The 21,594-nt window shown below is 42.8% G+C and overlaps 1 protein-coding gene across 1 annotated transcript; it reads left to right on the top strand.

Annotated features, from left to right (window-relative positions):
- Positions 1–943: 943 nt before the first annotated feature.
- Positions 944–16,965, top strand: fscn1a (fascin actin-bundling protein 1a). Its single transcript, XM_061749489.1, has 5 exons — positions 944–1,989; positions 10,378–10,534; positions 12,543–12,664; positions 13,649–13,816; positions 15,072–16,965. Exons 1-5 carry the CDS (start codon positions 1,005–1,007, stop codon positions 15,278–15,280), a joined length of 1,641 nt encoding a protein of 546 aa, XP_061605473.1. The 5' UTR covers positions 944–1,004; the 3' UTR covers positions 15,281–16,965.
- Positions 16,966–21,594: the final 4,629 nt, after the last annotated feature.

Raw genomic sequence — 21,594 nt, 5'->3', positions numbered from 1 at the left:
GTGGAGTTTGCATGTTCTCCCAGTGCCTGCGTGGGTTTTCTCCGGGCACTCCGGTTTCCTCCCACATCCCAAAAACACACGTGGTAGGTTGATTGAGGACTCTAAATTGTCCGTAGGTGTGAATGTGAGTGTGAATGGTTGTTTGTTTCTATGTGGCCTGCGATTGGCTGGCGACCGGTTCAGGGTGTACCCCGCCTCCCGCCCGAAGATAGCTGGGATAGGCTCCAGCAGCCCGCAACCCTGGTGAGGATAAGCAGTAAAGAAAATGGATGGATGGAGAAAAAGGTAGATCATTGAGTTCAGCTCATCAAAAATGGGAGCAAAAGCAAGTGTTGCATTTATATATTTTTTCAGTATACTTAAATACGAAAGTCAATGGAAAAATGAACGTTCACTGTCAATTATATACAGTTTTGACAACTTGGCACAACAAAAACGAAACAAAAAAACTTCCCATTAATTAATGACACATTCCTTTGTGCTTGTAAAAGTAAAACAATGACAAATTGCAGTGCAACAGACAAATACAAGAACAAAAAATTTGTAAATGTGCGTGTATGGTAATCAACGTAGATGATTGGGTGGAGCGGATGACATGCACACATTTGAAAAAAATAACGTAATAATAGTCGGAATAATAATAAAAAGTCAATATCTGGTGTGTGACCTCACACAGTGAAACACATTTGCTGTGCAGGTGAGTCTTAGACTGCCCACAATAAAGGGCCACTCTTAAATATGCAGTGTCGCGTTTATAGTTTGACATTTACAGAGTCTGCACTTCTTTACTTTTCCTCAAGTAAAGCAGTTAAGTCCCACACATACACACACTTCTACTTAAGTAGAAGGAAAGTACTTTTGCCACCCCTGGAAAAGTAGTAGCATGTAAAAAGTGAAGCTGCCTTTGCCAGGCTGCGGTTGTCCGAGCATCGCAGGGGGCGTGGCCTGTCGGTGACGTCACTGATGCTTATATAGGCTGCAGCTGTGGCGGCGTGCTTGCGCTGATGAGGCAGGCAGAGGAGCGGGCGCGCGCGTTCACGGACACTCTCCTCAAACAAAGAGAAGCACGCGAGGCACCACAGCATCCCACCAGGCAGGAAACGCTCGAAAATTCAACTGCCCTCAGACAGAACCGCTCCGAAGCCACCATGACTACTAACGGCGCCTCCAACGGAACCAGCGACATGCTGCAGATCCAGTTCGGCCTCATCAACTGCGGCAACAAATACCTGACGGCCGAGACGTTCGGCTTCAAAATCAACGCCTCGGCGTCGAGCATGAAGAAGAAGCAGATTTGGACCCTGGAGCAGAGCGGCGACGACGCCAGCGGCAACGTGTTCCTCCTCAAGTCCCATCTGGGCCGCTACATCGCCACCGACAAGGACGGCAACGTGACCGGGGACAGCGAGGCTCCGGGCCCCGAGTGCCGCTTCATCATCACCGCGCACGACGACGGCCGCTGGTCCCTGCAGTCCGAACCCTTCGGCCGCTACCTGGGCGGAACCGAGGACCGGATCATTTGCTTCGCCCAGACCGCGTCCGTGGCGGAGAAATGGAGCGTGCACATCGCCATGCACCCGCAGGTCAACATCTTCAGCCTGACGCGCAAACGCTACGCGCACCTGAGCTCCAAGGTGGACGAGATCGCCATCGACAGGGACGTCCCGTGGGGCGTGGACTCCACGATCACGCTGGTGTTCCGAGAGCAGCGCTACCACCTGCAGACCTCCGACAACCGCTTCCTGAGGAACGACGGCGCGCTGGTGGCCGCCACGGACAAGACCACCGGCTACACGCTGGAGTTTCGCTCCGGCAAGGTGGCGTTCAGGGACTGCGGCGGCAAGTACCTGGCGCCTTCCGGGCCCTCCGGGACCATGAAGGCCGGCAAGAGCGCGCGCGTTGGCAAGGACGAGCTCTTCCAGCTGGAGCAGAGCCACCCGCAGGTGGTCCTCACTGCGGCCAACGAGAGGAACGTCTCCACCCGCCAAGGTGTGTGTGTGTGTGTGTGTTTGTGTTTGTGTGTCAGTCTGTCAGTGGACGTGTAATTACTGTGATGGCATGTTTGACTACAACCCCCTGCACGCAGTACGCAAAAAAAAAAAAAAAAAAAGAATATACTGTATTAAAAAAAAAAATAAAAAATATATATATATATATATATATATATAAAATTTACGCACACACACACAGCTTTGATCATCTTGATGCCACAGCAGCAAAATGCACCCATATACACTTGTATTAATAGAAACACCCAACAAAGGAAATGCAAATGGCAGCATTTTGAGGTGGAATTAAAATAAAGTGAAATCTAATCTACTGTATATTATTCATGTTGATACAGTTTGTGGTAAGTAGTCTAATTATGCTACAGTAATTGTACAATTTGTGCAAAGTGGGCATATTGACAGTGAAATTATACTATACAGTATAGTTTATACTGTTATAGACTCACACATAAATAATAGTTCTATTGCACTTTGAACCCAAAACAAATCTTAAAATGTGCTGATCATAGTCTTCTTTGAACAGTGAGTGCCAATTGAGAGATGAATAAATATGGACGATATAAACATGTAAAACACCGTATATACATTATATTGGGGGGTAAAAGCTCAAGGATCTTGAAGCCACAAACCTGATGGCAAAAATCAATTTTTGGAGGAAACTTATGGTTCTCTAATTTTACGGACGATTGTGGTGGAAAGAGTGCAAAAAGGAGGCCTTTAGGCCCGCTTGTCTACGTGCATGTGTGTCATCATTCACATGTAAACGAGCCTTAAAGTAGAAGGACCCAGTGGCACACCTTTGACATTTGAACATTCAAGCCACAGAGCTGTAAGATTTTGGAGCTTCCGCAAGTATTTAGTGGGCTCATCTTTGGCCTATGTTGCACGTTAAAAGTCACATTCACTGCCATTGACGGCTTTAGAAGTCAAATATCCATGTTAACTGGGAGGGCTGGCAGTGAATGAGGTTAGTTCAGGCTTTGTGTTCTGCTGCTCACATCTCATTTTATGTGGAGCTCTTACCCGTCTTTGTTGCCGTCAATTATTTTTATTCTTCAGTCGACATTTGAATGTCTGCTTGTATCAAATCCAGATTGTTGCTATTACTAATGAATATTTTATCCATATAGCCAAGATGGCAAATGACACATTTATCAGTGTAATTATTCATAAAATACCTTTGAATGATTGTTGTAGGAGACTGGCTGAGTTGACCCCATGTTAGATGTGTGTGATGGTTGTGGTTTCCAGCTGCACAAGTGGGTAAGACAAAAGCTTGTCTCCTTCCTTTCTTTCTTCCTTCCTTCTCCATCACACCTCTTGCATAATTTCCCTCATGGCGGACCTCCCCCCATCCTCTTCAAGCCATCAGGCCTGTCTGCTGTGCGTTAAAGGTCAAAAGCAATCAGTGCCAAGACCAACTAAAATGAGCAGGCCAACTGTTGATGAGCATTGTTTCAGATTTGGGGGATGGGGGGGGACTTTAAATTTGAATCATGCACGTCACACCTAAATCAGCAGGAAAACTATTAGCACAGGCTTAATACATAGCACTATAATACTGGTTGCGGCTCTAAATCTATATTTAGTGCTTGGTCAGATGAGTGCACTGTGCTCCCTTGTGGTTTGGCACCCTCTTTTCCAAAGAGATCCTTTTCTTTACAACTCCTATCTTTCTATCTGTGACACTCTGAGCCAGTTTGCTCCATCTCCCTGCTGTGTTTACTTGTCAATGGATCATTTATCCACTTTTATCCCCATCAGCACTTTCTCTGCCGTCTCCACAAAATGGAGTCTAGCAACTGCTGTTGGAAGTACATGGCGGCGCTCTCTGTAGCAAGTTGGCTTGTGCCAGAAATCTGAAAATGGCTTTTACCGTTCCGCTTGTGCATGTTGCATGAGCTTGTCTTTTAATGACAATCCCAAGAGGAAGCCCATATTCACAATGCCAAATAGCGGGATCATTGTGATGCGTATTAAAAACCTGATCGGAATTAAACTGGCTCCAGATGTTTTTGGACCTACAGCTGCTCCTAGCTTTCCTCCACAGCCGACTGGAGCCAACATGGTGGTTGAAGTGGCCTGGCTTGGTCCAAATGTTGCCGAGTGTTATCAGAACTGTTGAGTTTTGGATTTGGTGATCAACTTCGCACAATTAAAAAAAAGACAATGCAGTTGAGTCTTGATTTTGTGTGAATGTTGGTTTAGCTTAGCTTAAAACACTCAGTAGTGTGCACTATGCATTCAGCTCTGGTTCAATGGTAACGTGAGGCCCTCTTCTAAAAAGCAGTAAAAAAAATTTCCTTGTAAGATTGATAAAGTGAACCCCAGTTGATGGCGGCGATATGTTCCAGACTGACGCGGAATAGGCAAATATCTGAGAGAGAGAGAACATAAAAAAACATTTTTAAAAAGGTTCTACCCCTCCACATGCTTTAAAGACATTTAAACTTATTAAATGTAATACTTAATAATCTAAAACACACTTCAGAGTTCTTTGCGTCCGTTCTTGCGCTCTGTTGCAATTCTCAATTAAGAGGCAAAGTGTGCTTGCTTCAAGCTCATCACTCCTTGTTGAAGTTTACTGTAGAACTGAGACAAAAAAATTAAACATCTTATAGTTAAACATGTTCAACCAAAACCTAATTTGGTCTAACAAAAGTCTGCTAGCTGATTGGTAACATATGGTGAAGCGCCATAAATGGGCTAACAGAAATTAGCATAGATTTTACGATAATTCTGAATTTTAAACTGCTACTATGCCATTTGTGTATAATGCAACAATAATCACAGGCACATCTCTTTCTGGTCTGTGTTTGCAACTATTACTGCTTTTCAGTAGGGGACCTTCTTTGCCTCTTCTTTTTTCTCTTCCAGTGGCACATAGTGTTGCCCAGCATGTTGCACCTGCATGAGAACAAATTTAGAGCCAGAAATACTGCATGCTTGCATGATATGTCAAAATCTTATCAGCACTTTTAATTGGCCCCAAAACGATTGTAAGGAGGAAGAATTTCACTTGCTTTTTTTTAATTTTTTTTTTATATATAACAATACAACAATTTATTGCAAACTGTTTTCCGGACCCCCAAGTTACAGCTCATGAGCCACCGGGTGTCTGGGCACCATAGTTTGAGAGATACTGCTGTAGAATATCCTCTTCGCAGACCAACATAGTACTGCCATAATCTCGCTATATGATAAATCTTATCCCCTGAGGGAGAAGCCAGCCTAATTTTGTGCAGGTCCCAAGCTCGGATGAGTACGGGAGGGTTGAGTCCGGAAGAGTATCTGTCCATTAAAACCTACAGTATGCCAAAAATTGGTGATGCCGAATAAGAAGCTGGGAAGAATCTAGCTATATATTACATCGTATTCTCTTAGGGCAGTGGACTAAAATATGTGACTGTATGGATTTCATCTAAATGTAGTCAATATTTCAGTATTTTATTTTGAATGAGTCTACCAGCTGTTTCCTGTCATTAGTGCTTGTGGCCTTCCTAATTGTCATGAAAGTACCTCTTCTAGGTGCTCATTTCATCCACTTGCCTCCATCCCTGCTAAGGAGATGCTCCCAAATTCCCAGAGAGACCCTTTATGGACTAGGACACTATGTTTTGAGTCTGTTAGCCTTCAGCTCAATGGTGTTTTTAAGTGGTAAGCTTGAAGGCAGAGTGCTTTAAGAGGTCATCATTTCCTGTTTGCTACCGTTGTGACCACTGACTCGTCTTTGCATCTGGTTCCACGCCGGCAGTAGTAGCTAATATGGGGAGGGGATGGGGTCAGCTTTCACTATCTCAACAATGTATTTTATTACCGTCTCATTGGAGTGGACTAGAGTTTTAGGGCCTGAATTAATGTGACACATTTGCTGTAAAAATCCAAGGAATGTTATAACCTTTGCGTGTAAATTCACCAAATCACATGCAGTTTCCACAGGAAATGGACTAGAATGTATGAGGTTACTCAAAAATTAGCCTCCTGGCCAATACATTAACAAAGACTTGCTTAGAGGTATTAGCTTACTAAAATTTGGGTTTAATGAGGGGTTAAATGTGGCCTGTAAAGGAACACTTGCGTCCTGAGGTGATGTCCAGGAGGTTGGTCCATCTGGTCTTTGAAGGGCATGAGTTTTAAATTTAAAATGCCAAATGGGAGATCTTTTTTTTTTTTTTTTTATAATTGGCCTGTGAGGGGAAAACAGCTTTACAAAATTTGTGGCTTTGTGGTTTGATTGATCTTGGTAGATCAATGAACTGGCATATAAAATAGACCCCTACTGAGCAATTCATTAGGTAAACCTGTACCAAGATCCTAATATACATGAGCTCTATAAAACTTCCATCCATCCATTTTCTGAGCCGCTTCTCCTCACAAGGGTCGCGGGAGTGCTGGAGCCAATCCCAGCTATTATTGGGCAGGAGGCGGGGTACAACTTGAACTGGTTGCCAGCCAGTCGCAGGGCACGTACAAACAAACAACCATTCGCACTTACGTTCATACCTAGGGGCAATTTAGAGTCTCCAATTAATGCATGTTTTGGGGATGTGGGAGGAAACCGGAGTGCCCGGAGAAAACCCACGCAGGCACGGGGAGAACATGCAAACTCCACACAGGCGGGGCCGGGGATTGAACCGGGGTCCTCAGAACTGTGAGGCTGACGCTCTAACCAGTCGGTCACCGTGCCCTTTATAAAACTTGAGTGTCAAGTTTTACTGTACAATTGTGTAGAAATGTGCTGAATTACACTGTAGTGAGAAGTTTCCGGTTTTATTTTTAAGATAGGCAGAATAACATCAAATTGTCTTTCGTTGGTTTACTTCATAGTCTGTTGCTCACAAATCTAAGCTTTGCCTCACATCAGGTTTTCTTTACGGTCAGTCTTTCTGTGTGGCTCAGTGTGGTTTGCCAAATGAGCCCTGACACCAGTTCTGTGTCCTTCACCTCCTCCGGCTGGCAGAAACCAAAACATGACTCTCACAATTCTGTAAACTGTGACCGTGCGCACACAATAAGGGGAAAAGAGGGCTAGTGATTGCTGTTATCGTTCTGTGTTCTCTGGCTGCTGCAGAATGTGTAAACTATGTTTAAAGACCATCTTGTTGATGTTTTTGAGACTGTGTGTGTGTGTGTGGCGGGGGGGCATTAAATCTTCATTATAGGTTAGGCTTCCTGTGTGGGTGCATCTCTACAGAAATGCCCTTCACACTCAGCATGAGTTGAAAATCAATTTATCCTGTGACCTTACCATTTGATACAGGAAGGGTAGTGTGCGCTTGTTTCCTGCAGCTTGATTAGGCTTTTTGAGTTAGTTTTTTTTTTTTTTTTTTTTTTTTTTTTTTTAAAGCCAGGACTGGCTGGAGGGACCATGCATCTGAATCAGAACAAAGGCTGATGATCTGGTGGCTCCCCATTTGTGCCCCAGCTGTCCACCTCCTCAGTCAGGCCTACTGAACAATAGCGCACACACACACACACACACACACACACACGGGCAATTGAACTGTGCACAATCGCGTGCGTTCACAGCAGACCTGGTGCTGGCTCACATTAAACTGTGGCCAACAATCTGTGCCTTCCCCTCCATCAGAATGGATGTGCACGGTGAGGTGGACAGAACGATGGAAAGGGTGTTTTCAGTGCGTGTGTGTGGGTTGGGAGGTTTCTGCATGTGTGGTCACTTTTGTTTTGGTGTACAGATTTGTTCCAGCTTCCCCTTGGGAACATTTATAAAAACTGATCAGTGTACATTTACAGTATGTGGCTTACACACACACACACACACACACACACATACACAGCCATGCCCTCTCTGGGTCATGGCTTTGTTTCTACAGGCGTCACTGTAATGTTTTGTCTGTGTCAGTGTTGTGCATTTCTTGTGTATTTTTCTTGTGATATAACCTCTCTTCAAGGCTTCTTTGAGTGTGTTTTAAAAAGACCATTTCCCCACACCCAAACATTGTTTCACTTCAGATTTGGCCAAAGTTCACTGTAGTATGAAGTATGTTGTATGAAAGCAGTGTTCTGGTTTGCCTGATTTTTATTTGCGAAGAATGGAAGATTGAGGCGCAGTTCATGTATGCGTTTGTAAAACATTAGTTTTAAGACACAGTATATTTTCCTTGCAACAAAGTTAGTCATGTGAGTTGAAAAGCTTTGAATTTAATCTACTATACTTGCTAGTGACTCTTGCTTTAACTTTGTTAGACTATTCTGTTCTTCCGAATTCCAACAAATGATTTTGTTTTAATGGGCAACAGTTCTTGCAGACACGCTTCAAGATCTTAGTCTTTCCAGAAGACTGCAGGTAGCTACAAACGGAACACGTCCTTACATTTCCCTCTGCTTTGGCATTATGCAAAGCACATTTAACTAGGAGTTATTGATGGTTGTTTGGGAAAGAGATTGTAGAAGACTTTATTTATTTATTTATTTATTTTTTTAAGGGGAGGGGTTGTACTTTAAACAACAAAGGTCATTGAACGATAGTTCTGCGTCACAACTTTAGCAGTCTGATCCACTGAAGAGTCAAACTTGCTGAAACAAATGAATTAATAATCCTTTCCACCAAGGAAAGCCTTTACTGCGCTTCTTTGCTCTTTTAATAAATGTCATCTCTAAAACAGCTGCTATGCCAGCGTCCCTGCTAACGATATCAGGGGTTTGCAGTTGCTTCTAAATCATACCCAAACCATCGCTTTGATCTCCTTGGTGCACCCTGACTGATCTCTTCGTCAAACCTATCTCCATCGAGCTTGAATCACTGTGCTGCGCCTCAGCTTTTCGGATTAAGCCCTCACAAATTGTACACAAGTTACAAATCGTGTCCTTTGCAGCGCTGATGGATAGATTAAACAGTCGCTCCTGGCACACTAATGTATAAGCTCTCGTCTGCTACTGTGCTGAGTGTTGGGCTGAGCAGGAAACTGTGACGATTAGAGTGCTGTTCAACGATGTCTTGACTTAAAGGTGGAATTTTACTCTTATTCGTCATTTTTCCTCCTCCTACAATCTCTCTGTTGCTGCTAGTTCTCATCTTCTCTGAACATGTGGTTTCCATTAAGGTCTGTTATGTTTCCCTCTCAATCATCTATGTGTGTGTGTGTGTGTGTCCACATATCTGGAGAAACTCTATATGTCTGCAGAGGCCAGAGGTCTCAAGTTTTGGAGTTGCTTTTAGTGAGTGCCCAACAACGAGGAATAAGGTGACATGCCCCCCCTCACCTCTAAAAACAAAATGTGAGCAGTAATTCTTCACTGTTACACATTACGTAACCCTTACTCTGTCTTACTTTTGGTATGCCAGTGCCAGCAGGTAATTACTTTTTCTGTGACTGTTTTTGCATCTCTCCTGGCCTCTTTTCTTTTGTGCGGCCAGTAGATACAAACTATCGTGCCCCATGAATTCGCCAATGTTCACAATTGGCAGTGTGAACATGTGGTAGCAAGGGAAAAAACAAATCTTAGCTATTCTGTTCTACATTTGTGTCCTTTTATAATGAACCACAGAATATTTGGTGTCTTTTAGTACATTGCTGTTGGAAGAGGTTTTCCTGGAATGTAGCCTACCTAATTGATTTGTGCCCCACAACATTTTTGTCCCATATAGTCACGGTTTGGCTTCAGTTGGAGAGACCGATGCCTTCTAAATTACACATTGTCACACTGGCTTCATAGGAACAGTTTTAAAGTCTTGTAAATGACCAAGTTTTCGTTTGGGTTTGAAATGAGAAAAATTGAGTGGGAAGTTCCTGGACATCTGCAGCTCGAGGTCACCAGTGTAGCATTTTTGTTGTTCAGCTTTATTTTGAGCTTTCTCTTGAAGCTAATGGAATGTCCCATTTTAATACAGTGAGTGGTGAGCCTGTAGAGAACAAGAAAGATGGAAAAATGAGCCAGCAGCATCCAGGAGGGTGTCATGGATGAAAAGGTTGAAAAAGTGCACATGATTACATTGGCTTGCTCAAACACTGATTTCTTTCTGCAGACATTTACACAACGGGGCAACACAGACAGTTTCTCTCTCAACCAGGGCCTCCGGCTATCGGTCAACTATGACCTCATAATGCACAATAGCATGTATTGTGTACTATGAACTGCATGTGCATGTGTGTGTACAGTTGTGTATGGTGTCCCTTAGACTGACATTATGTCTCTGGCTCATTGTGAGACTGCTGTGATGTTAATGAGGTCAGGAGTACTTTCGTGGTGGTGTGTGCGCGTGCGTGGTGAAACCCTGCGCTAATCCCAGCTGTCTGTAGCTCATTTAGGATGTCTGATCGTAACCAGATGATTTACATGTGTATCTGGATCATCTCCATTTGCCGCTGACCCCTCCCACAAACTAACCCCTGCGTGTCCCCAGGTATGGATCTCTCAGCCAATCAGGATGAGGAAGGTGACCAGGAAGTCTTCCAAGTGGAGATTTGCCGTGAGAACCGGAAGTGTGCGTTCCGCACAGCTGCTGGGAAATACTGGACCCTCACTGCCAACGGAGGCCTTCAGTGCACCGCTTCCACCAAGTATGTGTTTGACACCACAGTCACACCTGTTTCAATGCATCACTGCTCTCAGGGCCTGGGGAGGATAATGAAGAATCAGATAGTCCATCACTAATCTTAGTTTGTAGTTCTAGCTGGTTATTTGAGATACTTGAGGCCTGTGTGTATATGGGGGGTCCTATATGGTGCGTGGGCGAATGGGGTCAAGGCCTTGGTATGTTGAGGGCGACCTAATGCATTTTTGTCAGCAGCCTCAACCTGTGCAGAGTGATTTTCTTTCATGTCTAGCAAGAGTGCTAGCTGTTAACCCTCGACTCCAATCCTGTGTGCCTGGGTACTTTCTCTTGGTGCTCTAGAAAGGGACCAGAAAAGCCCCTTGTCATCAATCAAATTCAAAGTTTGGTTCTTATCACGCACATCCCACATAGTTTGTGCATCTACATTTTGAGTTACACAAACTGTTGATTTGACTAGCTTTGTGTTAAGTTGGGGTCTGAGCAGCGAAAGCTGGATACATACAGCAATTTAGTTTTTTACTTCTTGACCAATTTTTAAAATGTGAGAGACTAGGACTGCCTGATATTTTGTGAGCATTGTCATCGATGTACGTGTGCGCAATATTCACATTGCAGAGTCTACTGCGATGTTGGTGTACTGTAATATACAGTGAATCAACTGCACAGCAGAGGGATCCGTTTGGACATGCTCAAAAGATTGTAAACCTTGCTGCTATGCTGTCGTAACTATGCACTTTCCCAACACTGATCCTGTATTATTGCAGGTTTAAAAAAAAAATAAAATTGCAATGTCATTCCCCCCGCCCCCCATATTGTGCAGACGGCACACGAGGTGGGGAAAAAAACTGACGTGTTCTTACGGTTCCCATAGTCCCACCACACACTGATACTTACACCGACAATCGCAAATTTCCTAGCGCCACACCAGATGTCCTAGTACCAAGACTTACCTGTGAGAGGCAGCTGGAAATTACAAACGTGGAACCTCGGTTTTTGTGATTAATCCGTTGCCCAAAAACATGACTAAAAAACTGAAACTACAGGAATATTTCCCATAGGAGATAATGTAAAACCAATTAATCAGTTCCAGAAACACCCAAATGCAAACAAAAATAGCTTGAGAGAACTATAGTTTAACATCAAGAGAACGATGTGAAATGAATATAAATGAAATGGATAAATGAACATTAAACATCAATTTTACCTTTATTGAATACTCTTGATGTAGTATGAAGGACTGTGATGAGGGGAGGAGAGCTTGTTTGGATGGGAAATCCGCCATTATTGTACAGTGGACCCCCACAGTTCGCGGGAGATGGGGACCGGGCTGGACTGCTAATAGGGAAAATGGGCAGATAATTGACACCCATTATAATTGACACTTGCATGGCAGTTGATGATGTTTAAATGTTAACTAAATCATTGCCTGTATAGTTAAAAAAAATAAAAATAAAAATACACATTTTTGGCAATTATAGGTTCCAGTTTAACTGTGGAAAGGAGTACTCCTACAAATGTATTTCCATTATTTCCTTGGTTTTGAATCCAAAATTGGAGGTCGGTCAGCATTCCGGAACAGTTTGACTTCAGAGGTCCCACTAACCTTACTCACTTATCTCAAAAGCATCAACCTGAGATAAAACAAAACTGAGACAAACATGATAAGGCAGCCACATTCCATTACCACACTCTCACTTCTATTCTCTTGACACCTTCCACGTGAAACCACATTTGATTTCCTCTTGGTTTCAGCTCTAAGAGGAAAAACACAACTGGAGAATGTTTGAGCTAAAACACAGGCTTGCTTCTCTTATGTGAAATCTAGACCAGAATGTATTATTTGAGCAATACATTGTGCCAAGTAGAGGGAAATGAATGAAGGCGCTTGCTTCAAATCTAGCAGTTTGTCTCTGTAACCAATTGTGTAACAGCTGCGTGTGTTTACACTTGCCGCTCATGCAGGTGCCACGTGGATGTGATCTCATCATGCCTTTTCATTTGTCGGTCTGTAGGTCAACTAATTGCTACTTTGACATCGAGTGGCGTGGGAAGAGGCTGACTCTGCGGGCCGCCAACGGGAAATACGTTGCCGCCAAGAAAAATGGCCAGCTAGCAGCCACCATTGACTCTGCCGGTCAGTTTGACTGCTTGATGAATGATCCATGTTGTTTCTGTGAGGTTTTACCGTTCTGATTACTTTAGGAAAAATATTTTCTAATATCTTATTTAAGCTTTTGGAAAACCTTTTTGTGCCATTATGACTTCAAGTTTTTGATTGGTCAAATGACCTCATAGCCCAGATGTGTCAAACACAAGGCCCGGGGGCCAGATCCGGCCCCCCACATCATTTTATGTGGCCTGTGAAAGCAAATTGTGCATTAACTTCCAGGATTCTTGCTAAAATCCGTACCAAAATTTTAAACAGTCATATAATGAATAATAATGTTGTGATATTGCAAACATTTTTACCAACCCCCTTTTACAGTAACCTGAACAAAATATTGTTCTTGACTTCTGATTTCAAAATTACTTTTTCCATCAATTTGTTGTTTGTGTAATAATATATGCTTAAACATAATGGCCCTCTGAGGGAAACCGTATCTACAATGTGGCCCCCAACGAAAATGTTTGATGCCCCTTACAGTGCCATGCACTTGGCATGTGGTTGACAGTCCTTAAGCATGTTTTATTGTGCCAATGTTTTTGTTACCATTAGTGTATATTGAACAGATTTTGTCTAGCTATAGTCAGTGACTGTGAAACTGTCAAAATCTTGGCCGTGAGTCTCATGCTAATTTTAATTTAAGGCTGTGAATTGGTTGTCCGGATTATTTCAGCGTACAGATGTTTTCAGAAGGATATTGCAATCCAAGAGTAAATAAAAGTAAAATGTTGAATGAACAAGATCAGAAGTTCTATTCTTCTTTGTTCTTTTTTTTAAAGTGATGATTGCTGATCTTGACAGCAGAAGTGTTTGATTTTTGAAAGGGTTATTGTTACAAACCATACCTCCACATTGGAGATTTTATGCTTCAGTTAGTCATCTCACTCTGCCACAATTACTACTACCCAGTAACTTGCATTACTCAAGTAAGAAATATGCATTTAACTGCCCCAGGGGAGTCTGAGGAGTTCATCATGAAGCTGATCAACCGCCCCATCATCGTGCTGCGTGGCGAGCACGGCTTCATCGGCTGCAGGAAGGTGACTGGGACCCTGGACTCCAATCGCTCCTCCTATGACTACTTCACGCTGGAGTTCAGAGATGGAGCCTATAGCCTCCAAGGTCAGTGTGCTTCATGTTGACCTCCCTGTGTATAATGAACTGTACTGTATGTGCTCTGAAGCTGGCAGAGACTCATTGTTCTTGGACCTCTTGCAGGCATTAAAAGGATTACAACTGTTATCATGCCCTTTTGTGGATTTACTCTAAAAAGTGGGATTTGATTTGGTTCATTATCTACACCAAAGGCAGATGTGTTTTTGTTTGTCAGATTATGCGCAAACTCCTTAATTTATGAAGGGGTGAAGCATAGGGCTAAAGAAGAATCCATTAAATTTTAGTGCGCATCTGGATAAAGTTGCAAATACATAGTTTTTGACAATATTGCAAAATAAGTAATTTTTATTATTTTTTTAATTAAGTCAGCAATACAGTGTAATCAATAGGCTGGTCATCCTTTTGGTTTGTCTACTGCCAAGTCCCACGGGTCCCACTTTTTTAAAATGTATTTATTTATTTATTTTTTTAAAATATATATATATATTTTTTTTTTATTTGTCCCTGCATTATCAGTCTACTTCCTGGTTCACAGAATGATAGACAGGAAGTTAACATTTTAATTGTAGGGTTAAATAAAACGGCAAAAATCAATGAATCAACTTTTATTTTGAAATTTTCAATGGGATGCGAGGATTACACTGAATGTTCCGACAATTCTTTTCAACTGTGATATTGAGCAGTAAAAAGCTGTTTGGAAACATAATGCTGCAAAGAGCCGTTCTTTGACCCTCAAACTAATTTTGACTGAATCAACAGCAACTCTGCCAGTTTCAGCTGAGTAGTGCACTACATTTTATAATGAAATTAGCCTAATTCTCACCAACCAACTAGGTTAAAAAAAAAAATAGTCACGATGACGCAAGTGTGTTACAAATGATTGACAACTCGTAAGTCACGCCTTCTGTCTCTGATTGGTTGTTTCCTCGGGTGCGGTGGTTTCTTGTATCAAATTAAGGGCAGAAAATGGGCCAGAGATGGCTCTTTTTTTCCTCTTCCCCCCACAGATCATATCATTTACCACTGTCAAGTCATAGACTGTTGTAACAAATATTTTTTCCAAATTGCAAACTTCCCTTTAATTACGGCAAGGGTGTTACCTCCCGTACAAACTGGAAGATGGCGTGTACAGTTTGGTGCTAATCCGGCCTTGGTGGAAGACTGCTCTACTACTGAATGCCATTCAAGATTTGCTACTTTTGGCATGCTGTAATTGAGACACTTTTTGCCTCACTCCTTATCGTGTGTCCCCCATGTGCAGATTCCACTGGCAAGTACTGGATGGTCGGGAACGAGCAAGCGGTGGTGAGCAGCAGTGACACGCCCGTCGACTTCCTCTTTGAGTTTTGCGACTACAACAAGCTGGCCGTCCGCCACGTCAGCGACGGCAAGTATCTCCGTGGCGACCACGCCGGCGTGCTGAAGGCCAATGCGGATGACCTGGAGACGGCCACGCTGTGGGAGTATTGAAGGGGGGGGGGGACGCAGTCGTCACAACATAGAACCCTCCCATCGAAACATCTACTTATCCCCCCTCACCCGTCCTCATATGACATCTTGTATGACTTTATATTTTGAACTGCACAGAGAGAAGAGGAAGGATAGAAGAGGAGGTTATTCTGTCTCCGTCCTTCCTTTCCATCCCTCCGTTTCCCAGCTGCCGACCTCTATATGTTGCCATAGTTACCACGGGGCTGTGCACTTTTTCCCTCGCTCCCACTCTGGTTCGCTGCTTGTCTCCCTCTCCCTAATCATCGTGCACCCCTTCCTCGCCTTAGCACCGACTGGTCTTCTTTCTACTCGTCTCTATTGTATATTGGTGTTCTTCTACTCGATCCCAAAGAAACAGATTCTTTATCTGCTTCCAAGACCTTGGGTCTAGTTTGCTGGCTCGAGTAGAAACAGTCTGGAAGCTTCTATCAAAACCAGACCAGATGTGTTTCCCAGGCCTGTTGATTGAGTGTAAGGCCTTCTCTTTAACATGAAAATGTTCACGTGTAAACTAGCTTCCTGTGTTGTCCTCTAGCTGTGTTCCTATTGGTCGGTGGGGAGTCTGATTGTTTGGGACCAAACAGGATGTAGGAAGTAAATGTCTCTCCCTATTGTCCCCAGATCAGTTGAAAAATAATTAAAAACAAACCCGGGTGCTATCACTTCAGGCACCTCACCAGAAACAAAAGAATAACATTTTGGGCTTGGAGTGATGTACATGTCAAAGTCCAAGGCACAGACATTATCATGACTATGTGAAATAGGGAAACCCAGAAATTAATATTTGAAAGCTGCTTTTTGGATCAGATGAGCACAACATGAGCCTCATTATGTATGTAGACCAAGCCTTGCGATTGAAACTGGATTCAACCATCGCGTCATCTCGCACAAACCTGATACAACTGGACTGTGGTGCTACTAACGTATGTGCTGTTTGCACCAACTATTTTTTTCCCTCCAGCCAAACCCAGTGAAGCATCGCATCCTTCACGAAGCGCTTGAGAGCCTTGTCATTAACCAGATCTGCTGCTGCTTCTCTTGCGTTCTTTTCTGTATCGACTTTGACCAGTGTCATATCTGCCTTTTTAAATGAGGTGTGACTATTTTTTTTTTTTTTTTTTTTTTTTGGGCTTGTCAGTGAGGTTATAAGGCAGGAGAAGGAAAAATAGGATGTGTTCTACTTAAATGTTCTGTTCTACAGCCATGTAGCAGTGAAGCCATGAGTCCTGACTTGACAGCCTGTTTTCTCCATTAAGCGCCTCCTTATTTTAACTCAATAATTACTAGTACTATGAAATGTGATTGTAGCCAGCTCCTCATGAAGGTTTATTTTTTTTTATTTTTAAATGAAGGGTTAAGAATCTCAATTAACTAAATGGTGCACTTATCCTTAGAGTCTCCATGGTAACAAAGGCTAAGACAAACTGATGTGGAATGGCAACTATGTGGTAATGACTGTGCCTTACGCTTATGTTTTGGGCAGTAGGAAATTAGATGGGTTAAAAAAAAAAAAAAAAAAGGTAAAAATCCACATCTTTGCTTTGTATAACTGGAACTTCCTTTTTGTATTATTTTTGTATAATTTGTTTGATATTGTGGATTCATCTCTCGTGCCATTGGTTCACCTGAAATCCAACAACCAATAAAACTGGGATTTGGAACAATGTGTTTCCACTTCATTGTTGCCACAGGAGCATTTGTATTACGCAGCAAATACATTCACAAAGTTTTAATGCTTTTAATGCACAACATTTCGAACTGCTTCAGCCATTAGTAAGTCAGTCACATCTGTATATTAATCTAGTACCATTGCCCCTAAGGTTACTATTGCTGGAACCTGTTTCCAAGGCTGGATTTACATTACTAGTACATGGTTGTATTTGGTCCAACCCAAATACTGTGTGGTTGTGGTGGTAGTTTTTTTTATGGTGTTCAGTAAATTTAAATGGTGAGATGAGATGTCTTCTAATGTGTAAATCCAGCCTGAAATGTCCCAAACAAGCATTCATTCTCGCATTCACCATTTTGGGTGATTTAGAATAGTCAATGAACCTAATGTGCATGTTTTTGGAATGTGGGAGGAAGCTACCTGTGGAAAACGCACACAAGCACGAGGAGAAATTCTCAACAAACTCAATACTGGAAGGCGGCCGCTGAGATGCAAACCCAGAACCTCAGAACTGCAAGGCAGACATGCTAATCACTAGTCCAATGATTCCCAATCAGGGTGCTGTGGTACCCTAGTGTGCTGTGAGAGGCCAACAGGGGTGCCATGTGAAACTATCCAATTTCACTTAATTTGTCTTAAAATTATTAATTATAATATATATTTGTTAATCTGCCTATACTAGTGACGTATAGTGAGCAGGCAGAACAATTGGGTTTCCATCAGATGGCAGAACATACAAAACCTGTGTCGCCGCCTGTTGCCATACAAAAGAATTATCGTGGTGCTTATCACTGGTTTTTAAATCGGAAGATCATATAAGCAGGTATAATCTGTTCACATATAAACAAAAAATATAAACCCTGCTAATATGTAGCCGTTGACTACTTTGCTGGGGGCTGCCATATTGAAATGTCAACAGAGGAGTTTTGATTGGCCACCATTTTCTCTCCTCTGCACGTAGCTCAAGTAACACACACTGGTGAGTTTTTCCCCACCTCACGAGACAAAAAATATCAAACGGTATTCATCTCAAGGCTCCATGAGGCAGAAAACCTGGAAAATTAAAAGACGCACACAGCGAGCAGTCCGCTGTTCAAAAGGTCTGAAATGACTTTTTGCAGATAACTCCAGTGTGCGGCAGGCTTAAGGCTAAACATATTTGCATTGTATACTACATTCTTTGCTATATTGTATTGTACTGAGCAGCTAGGACAGAGACGTGGGTACAACCTTCCAAAGTTGCAATATTTTTTTCTTATTTGGTGGAAACAAAAAGAAAAAGAAAAACACAGGTAGTTAATGCTTTAAATAGTCACTAAGCATGAGTTGCTTAAATTGCGTTACGTCGTACATGATACAGTTGTGCTTTGAGATATGAGTGACTCGACTTATTAGTTTTTCAAGATACGAGCCGCTGTTCGGCCATTTGTTGCTTTGACTTGCAAGCGCAGACAAGATACGAGTGCTGTATGGAGGCAGTGAAGTCAAATCATCGCACGTTACAATAAGCAGCACTTTGTCAAATCATCAAGTTAAAATTTACTGTCGAACTAAAACATAAAACAAAGAGAACTCCACCTTGTGTATTTAAAACAACCACCTTCCTTAGCCTTTCAGACCACTTTATGCTAACACTGAATAGCATTTACTTTGCCATGCTATAACCATTTGAAGAGATTGAACACAAATGGTGCAGCAACACGTAGACAGACAAAATAACAGACCTCACAGTCATATATTCTTTATCCTCTGTGAAGAACGACTAATATCAGTGCCGTATTGATGAGTTGAGGCGTCTCAATGAACAGTATACCCGTCTGTCTGTCATATACTGCCCCCAGGTGGCTAAGGCGGGCAGACCACAAAGCACAGCACAATTGCCATTAAATTGATGCAGTTTGAAAAAAACTGTTGAATTCTTTTTAATTCTATTTAAAAATGTCATTATTGTATGTTTTTGTTAAGTACAATATTATGGAGGGCCATTTTCCCCATTAAAATACACATAAAATTGTTGTTTTGTTTTTGGGGGGAAGGCTGGAATGGATTAATGGGATTTTTTTTATTAATTTCAATAGGAAAAGATGATTTGATATACGGATGTTTTGACTTATGAGTGTGATCACGCAACAAATTAAACTCCTATTGTCAAATGCCATTTATGTCATGATAAACAGTCAGTCATGTTCTACTAGCAACAGTGATACATCCCCTATTCAAGGCTTTGTTGATGATGCAATCAGTGTCAGAGTGTCCAACAACAATCATACATGAAAGAGTCCTACAACAAGACCCTGTAAGAGTTCTGCCTTATCATGTTTGCCTGTTCCTGTCCTTGTGGCTGTCAGGGATTCTGCTATAATGTCACCAAGGTGTGAGTTTCCCCGTTTCTGCTTTTTGTGAATCGTGGTGAACGGTGAAATCTGATAATTTCCTGACCTGCTCTCTGTGGATTACGGAACATTGCATCACTTTGGCTCAAGACAATTTCCCTATCTTCAAAGCCTGACCCTCTCGATTGTGAAGTGAAGGGCTCTGTATCCTGGCTTTCAATTGACCTGTCACAGTTTATCTTAAATTGATTATTCCATCCATCCATCCATTTTCTGAGCCGCTTCTCCTCACTAGGGTCGTGGGCGTGCTGGAGCCAATCCCAGATATCATCGGGCAGCCCTGAACTGGTTGCCAGCCAATCGTAGGGCACATACAAACAAACAACCATTCACACTCACATTCACATTCACACCTTTGGGAAACTTAGAGTCGTCAATTAACCTACCATGCATGTTTTGGGGATGTGAGAGGAAACCCACGCAGGCACGGGTAGAACATGCAAACTCCATACAGGCGGGGCCGGGGATTGAACCCCGGTCCTCAGAACTGTGAGGCAGACACTCTAACCAGTCGTCTACCGTGCCGCTAAATTGATTATTAAAATATTTTTTTCTGATGGTTCGGTGTTTTGCACTTGTGTCCTTCACCACACCTGATTTGTGTCAAGTATCTCAAGTTACCACTGTATTTGATCTTGTGAGACATTTTCTCACCAAAATGTCAGTAGCGTCCGGTTTTTAAGATTCTATTCTAGTGATTGTAGTGACAACACAAAACATGGCGATCATATTGTTGGGTCAATAATCCATATCATAATCACCTCCTGTTTGATTCTTTGTGGAATCTGTGCAAGTATTCTTACCACATATGGAGCAGTGCCGTGTTCTGTGCCGCTATTATAGACATGAGGGAACGCATTTCCCCCTTTCTTCTGAATAGAGCCTTTGTGTCGAAACATGAATCTAGCACACACACACACTAGTCATGCTGGTAATGTAATGATGGAGGCTCCAGAGCAGGTCTCTAATCCATTTCGCTCCCATCAGCTTGCAGATATCCCTGAGGGACGCCAAACATGGCAAAACAAACAGACACACCCTCTCTACCCAACACCTCCCTTGCCCCTTGCTTCCTGCTTTCTTAACCATCCCGACCATCAATCCCTCTACCAGTCGACAGTCAGCCCACCCTCCGCGCCCCACATCCTTCATCCATGCCCTTGGCCCCCCCCCCTCTTCTCCCTCTTTGGTTTGACTTAGCCTGAAAAGATGAGTCACACAAAATATGACCCAGATCCCAGAAATGGGAGCAGTGGTTTGTGGGTAAAGCGTCACGCCGGAGGGACGGCCAGCTCACCACATTTTTTTCTCCCCCTGAGCCAAAGGGAGAGGCTGGGGGGGGGGGGGGGGGGGGGGGGGGGGGGGGGGGGAGATGGCAATGAGATTGCATGTGTGAAATGGCTTCCATCTCCACCCCCCCTGTTAGGCAAAACCCATCTCCCTGTTGCCATGACAACCCCGGCTAGCACGAGGCTGCGGTCTGAAGTAAAGAGAGTGGAGACGAGACGAGTTGGGTGTCCGAACCTTCATCATCCACAATGCAGATGGACAGAGGATTAAGTGTGTGTGTGTGTGTTTGTGTATGTGTGTGCACACAGACCTCAGAGGGTTAAGATGAGGTGAAGGAGAAGGAGGAGGAGGAAGAAGGAGCCTTTGATCAGTGAAAATGTCATGATTGAGGAAATAAGCCCACACCTCACCTCCTGTGTGTGTGTGTTTGTGTGTGTGTGTGTATTTGGAGTCTTTTCCTACATTTGCTCTAAACGAATATTATTCATTGGCTATTTTTGTCTGAAATGGCGAGACAGTGGGTCAGTGGGTCAGTGGGTAATCTCTTTAGGGGGCCACATCAATGCCAAACACAAATAAAATTCCACATTGAAGACACACACACACACACACGCGCACACACACGAGTCAGGTCCATAAGGAATAGGCTCAGTGTGTTACTGTATGTAAGCATTATTTCCCCCATTAGAATAGAATAGAATAGGTCTTTGTCATTGTTGCAGAAAGTGGCTATTATTATACAAGATATTAATATACATCATTCAAAACGACATATAACAGTACATAGTGTCAATTGTAATGACAAAGAACTGTAACATGCATTGAGAATGTAAACAATAAAGAACAGGCAGTGATGCAATATTATTACGGTTTTATAGGGAAACACCATAACATTATCATGTAATAACACACAGAGGTGTGTAGTAATGCACTACGTTTAC

The sequence above is a fragment of the Phyllopteryx taeniolatus genome, chromosome 16 (assembly GCF_024500385.1).
Source record: "Phyllopteryx taeniolatus isolate TA_2022b chromosome 16, UOR_Ptae_1.2, whole genome shotgun sequence".
Classification (NCBI taxonomy): Eukaryota; Metazoa; Chordata; class Actinopteri; order Syngnathiformes; family Syngnathidae; genus Phyllopteryx; species Phyllopteryx taeniolatus.
This window is presented reverse-complemented; position numbering and strand designations above follow the sequence as displayed.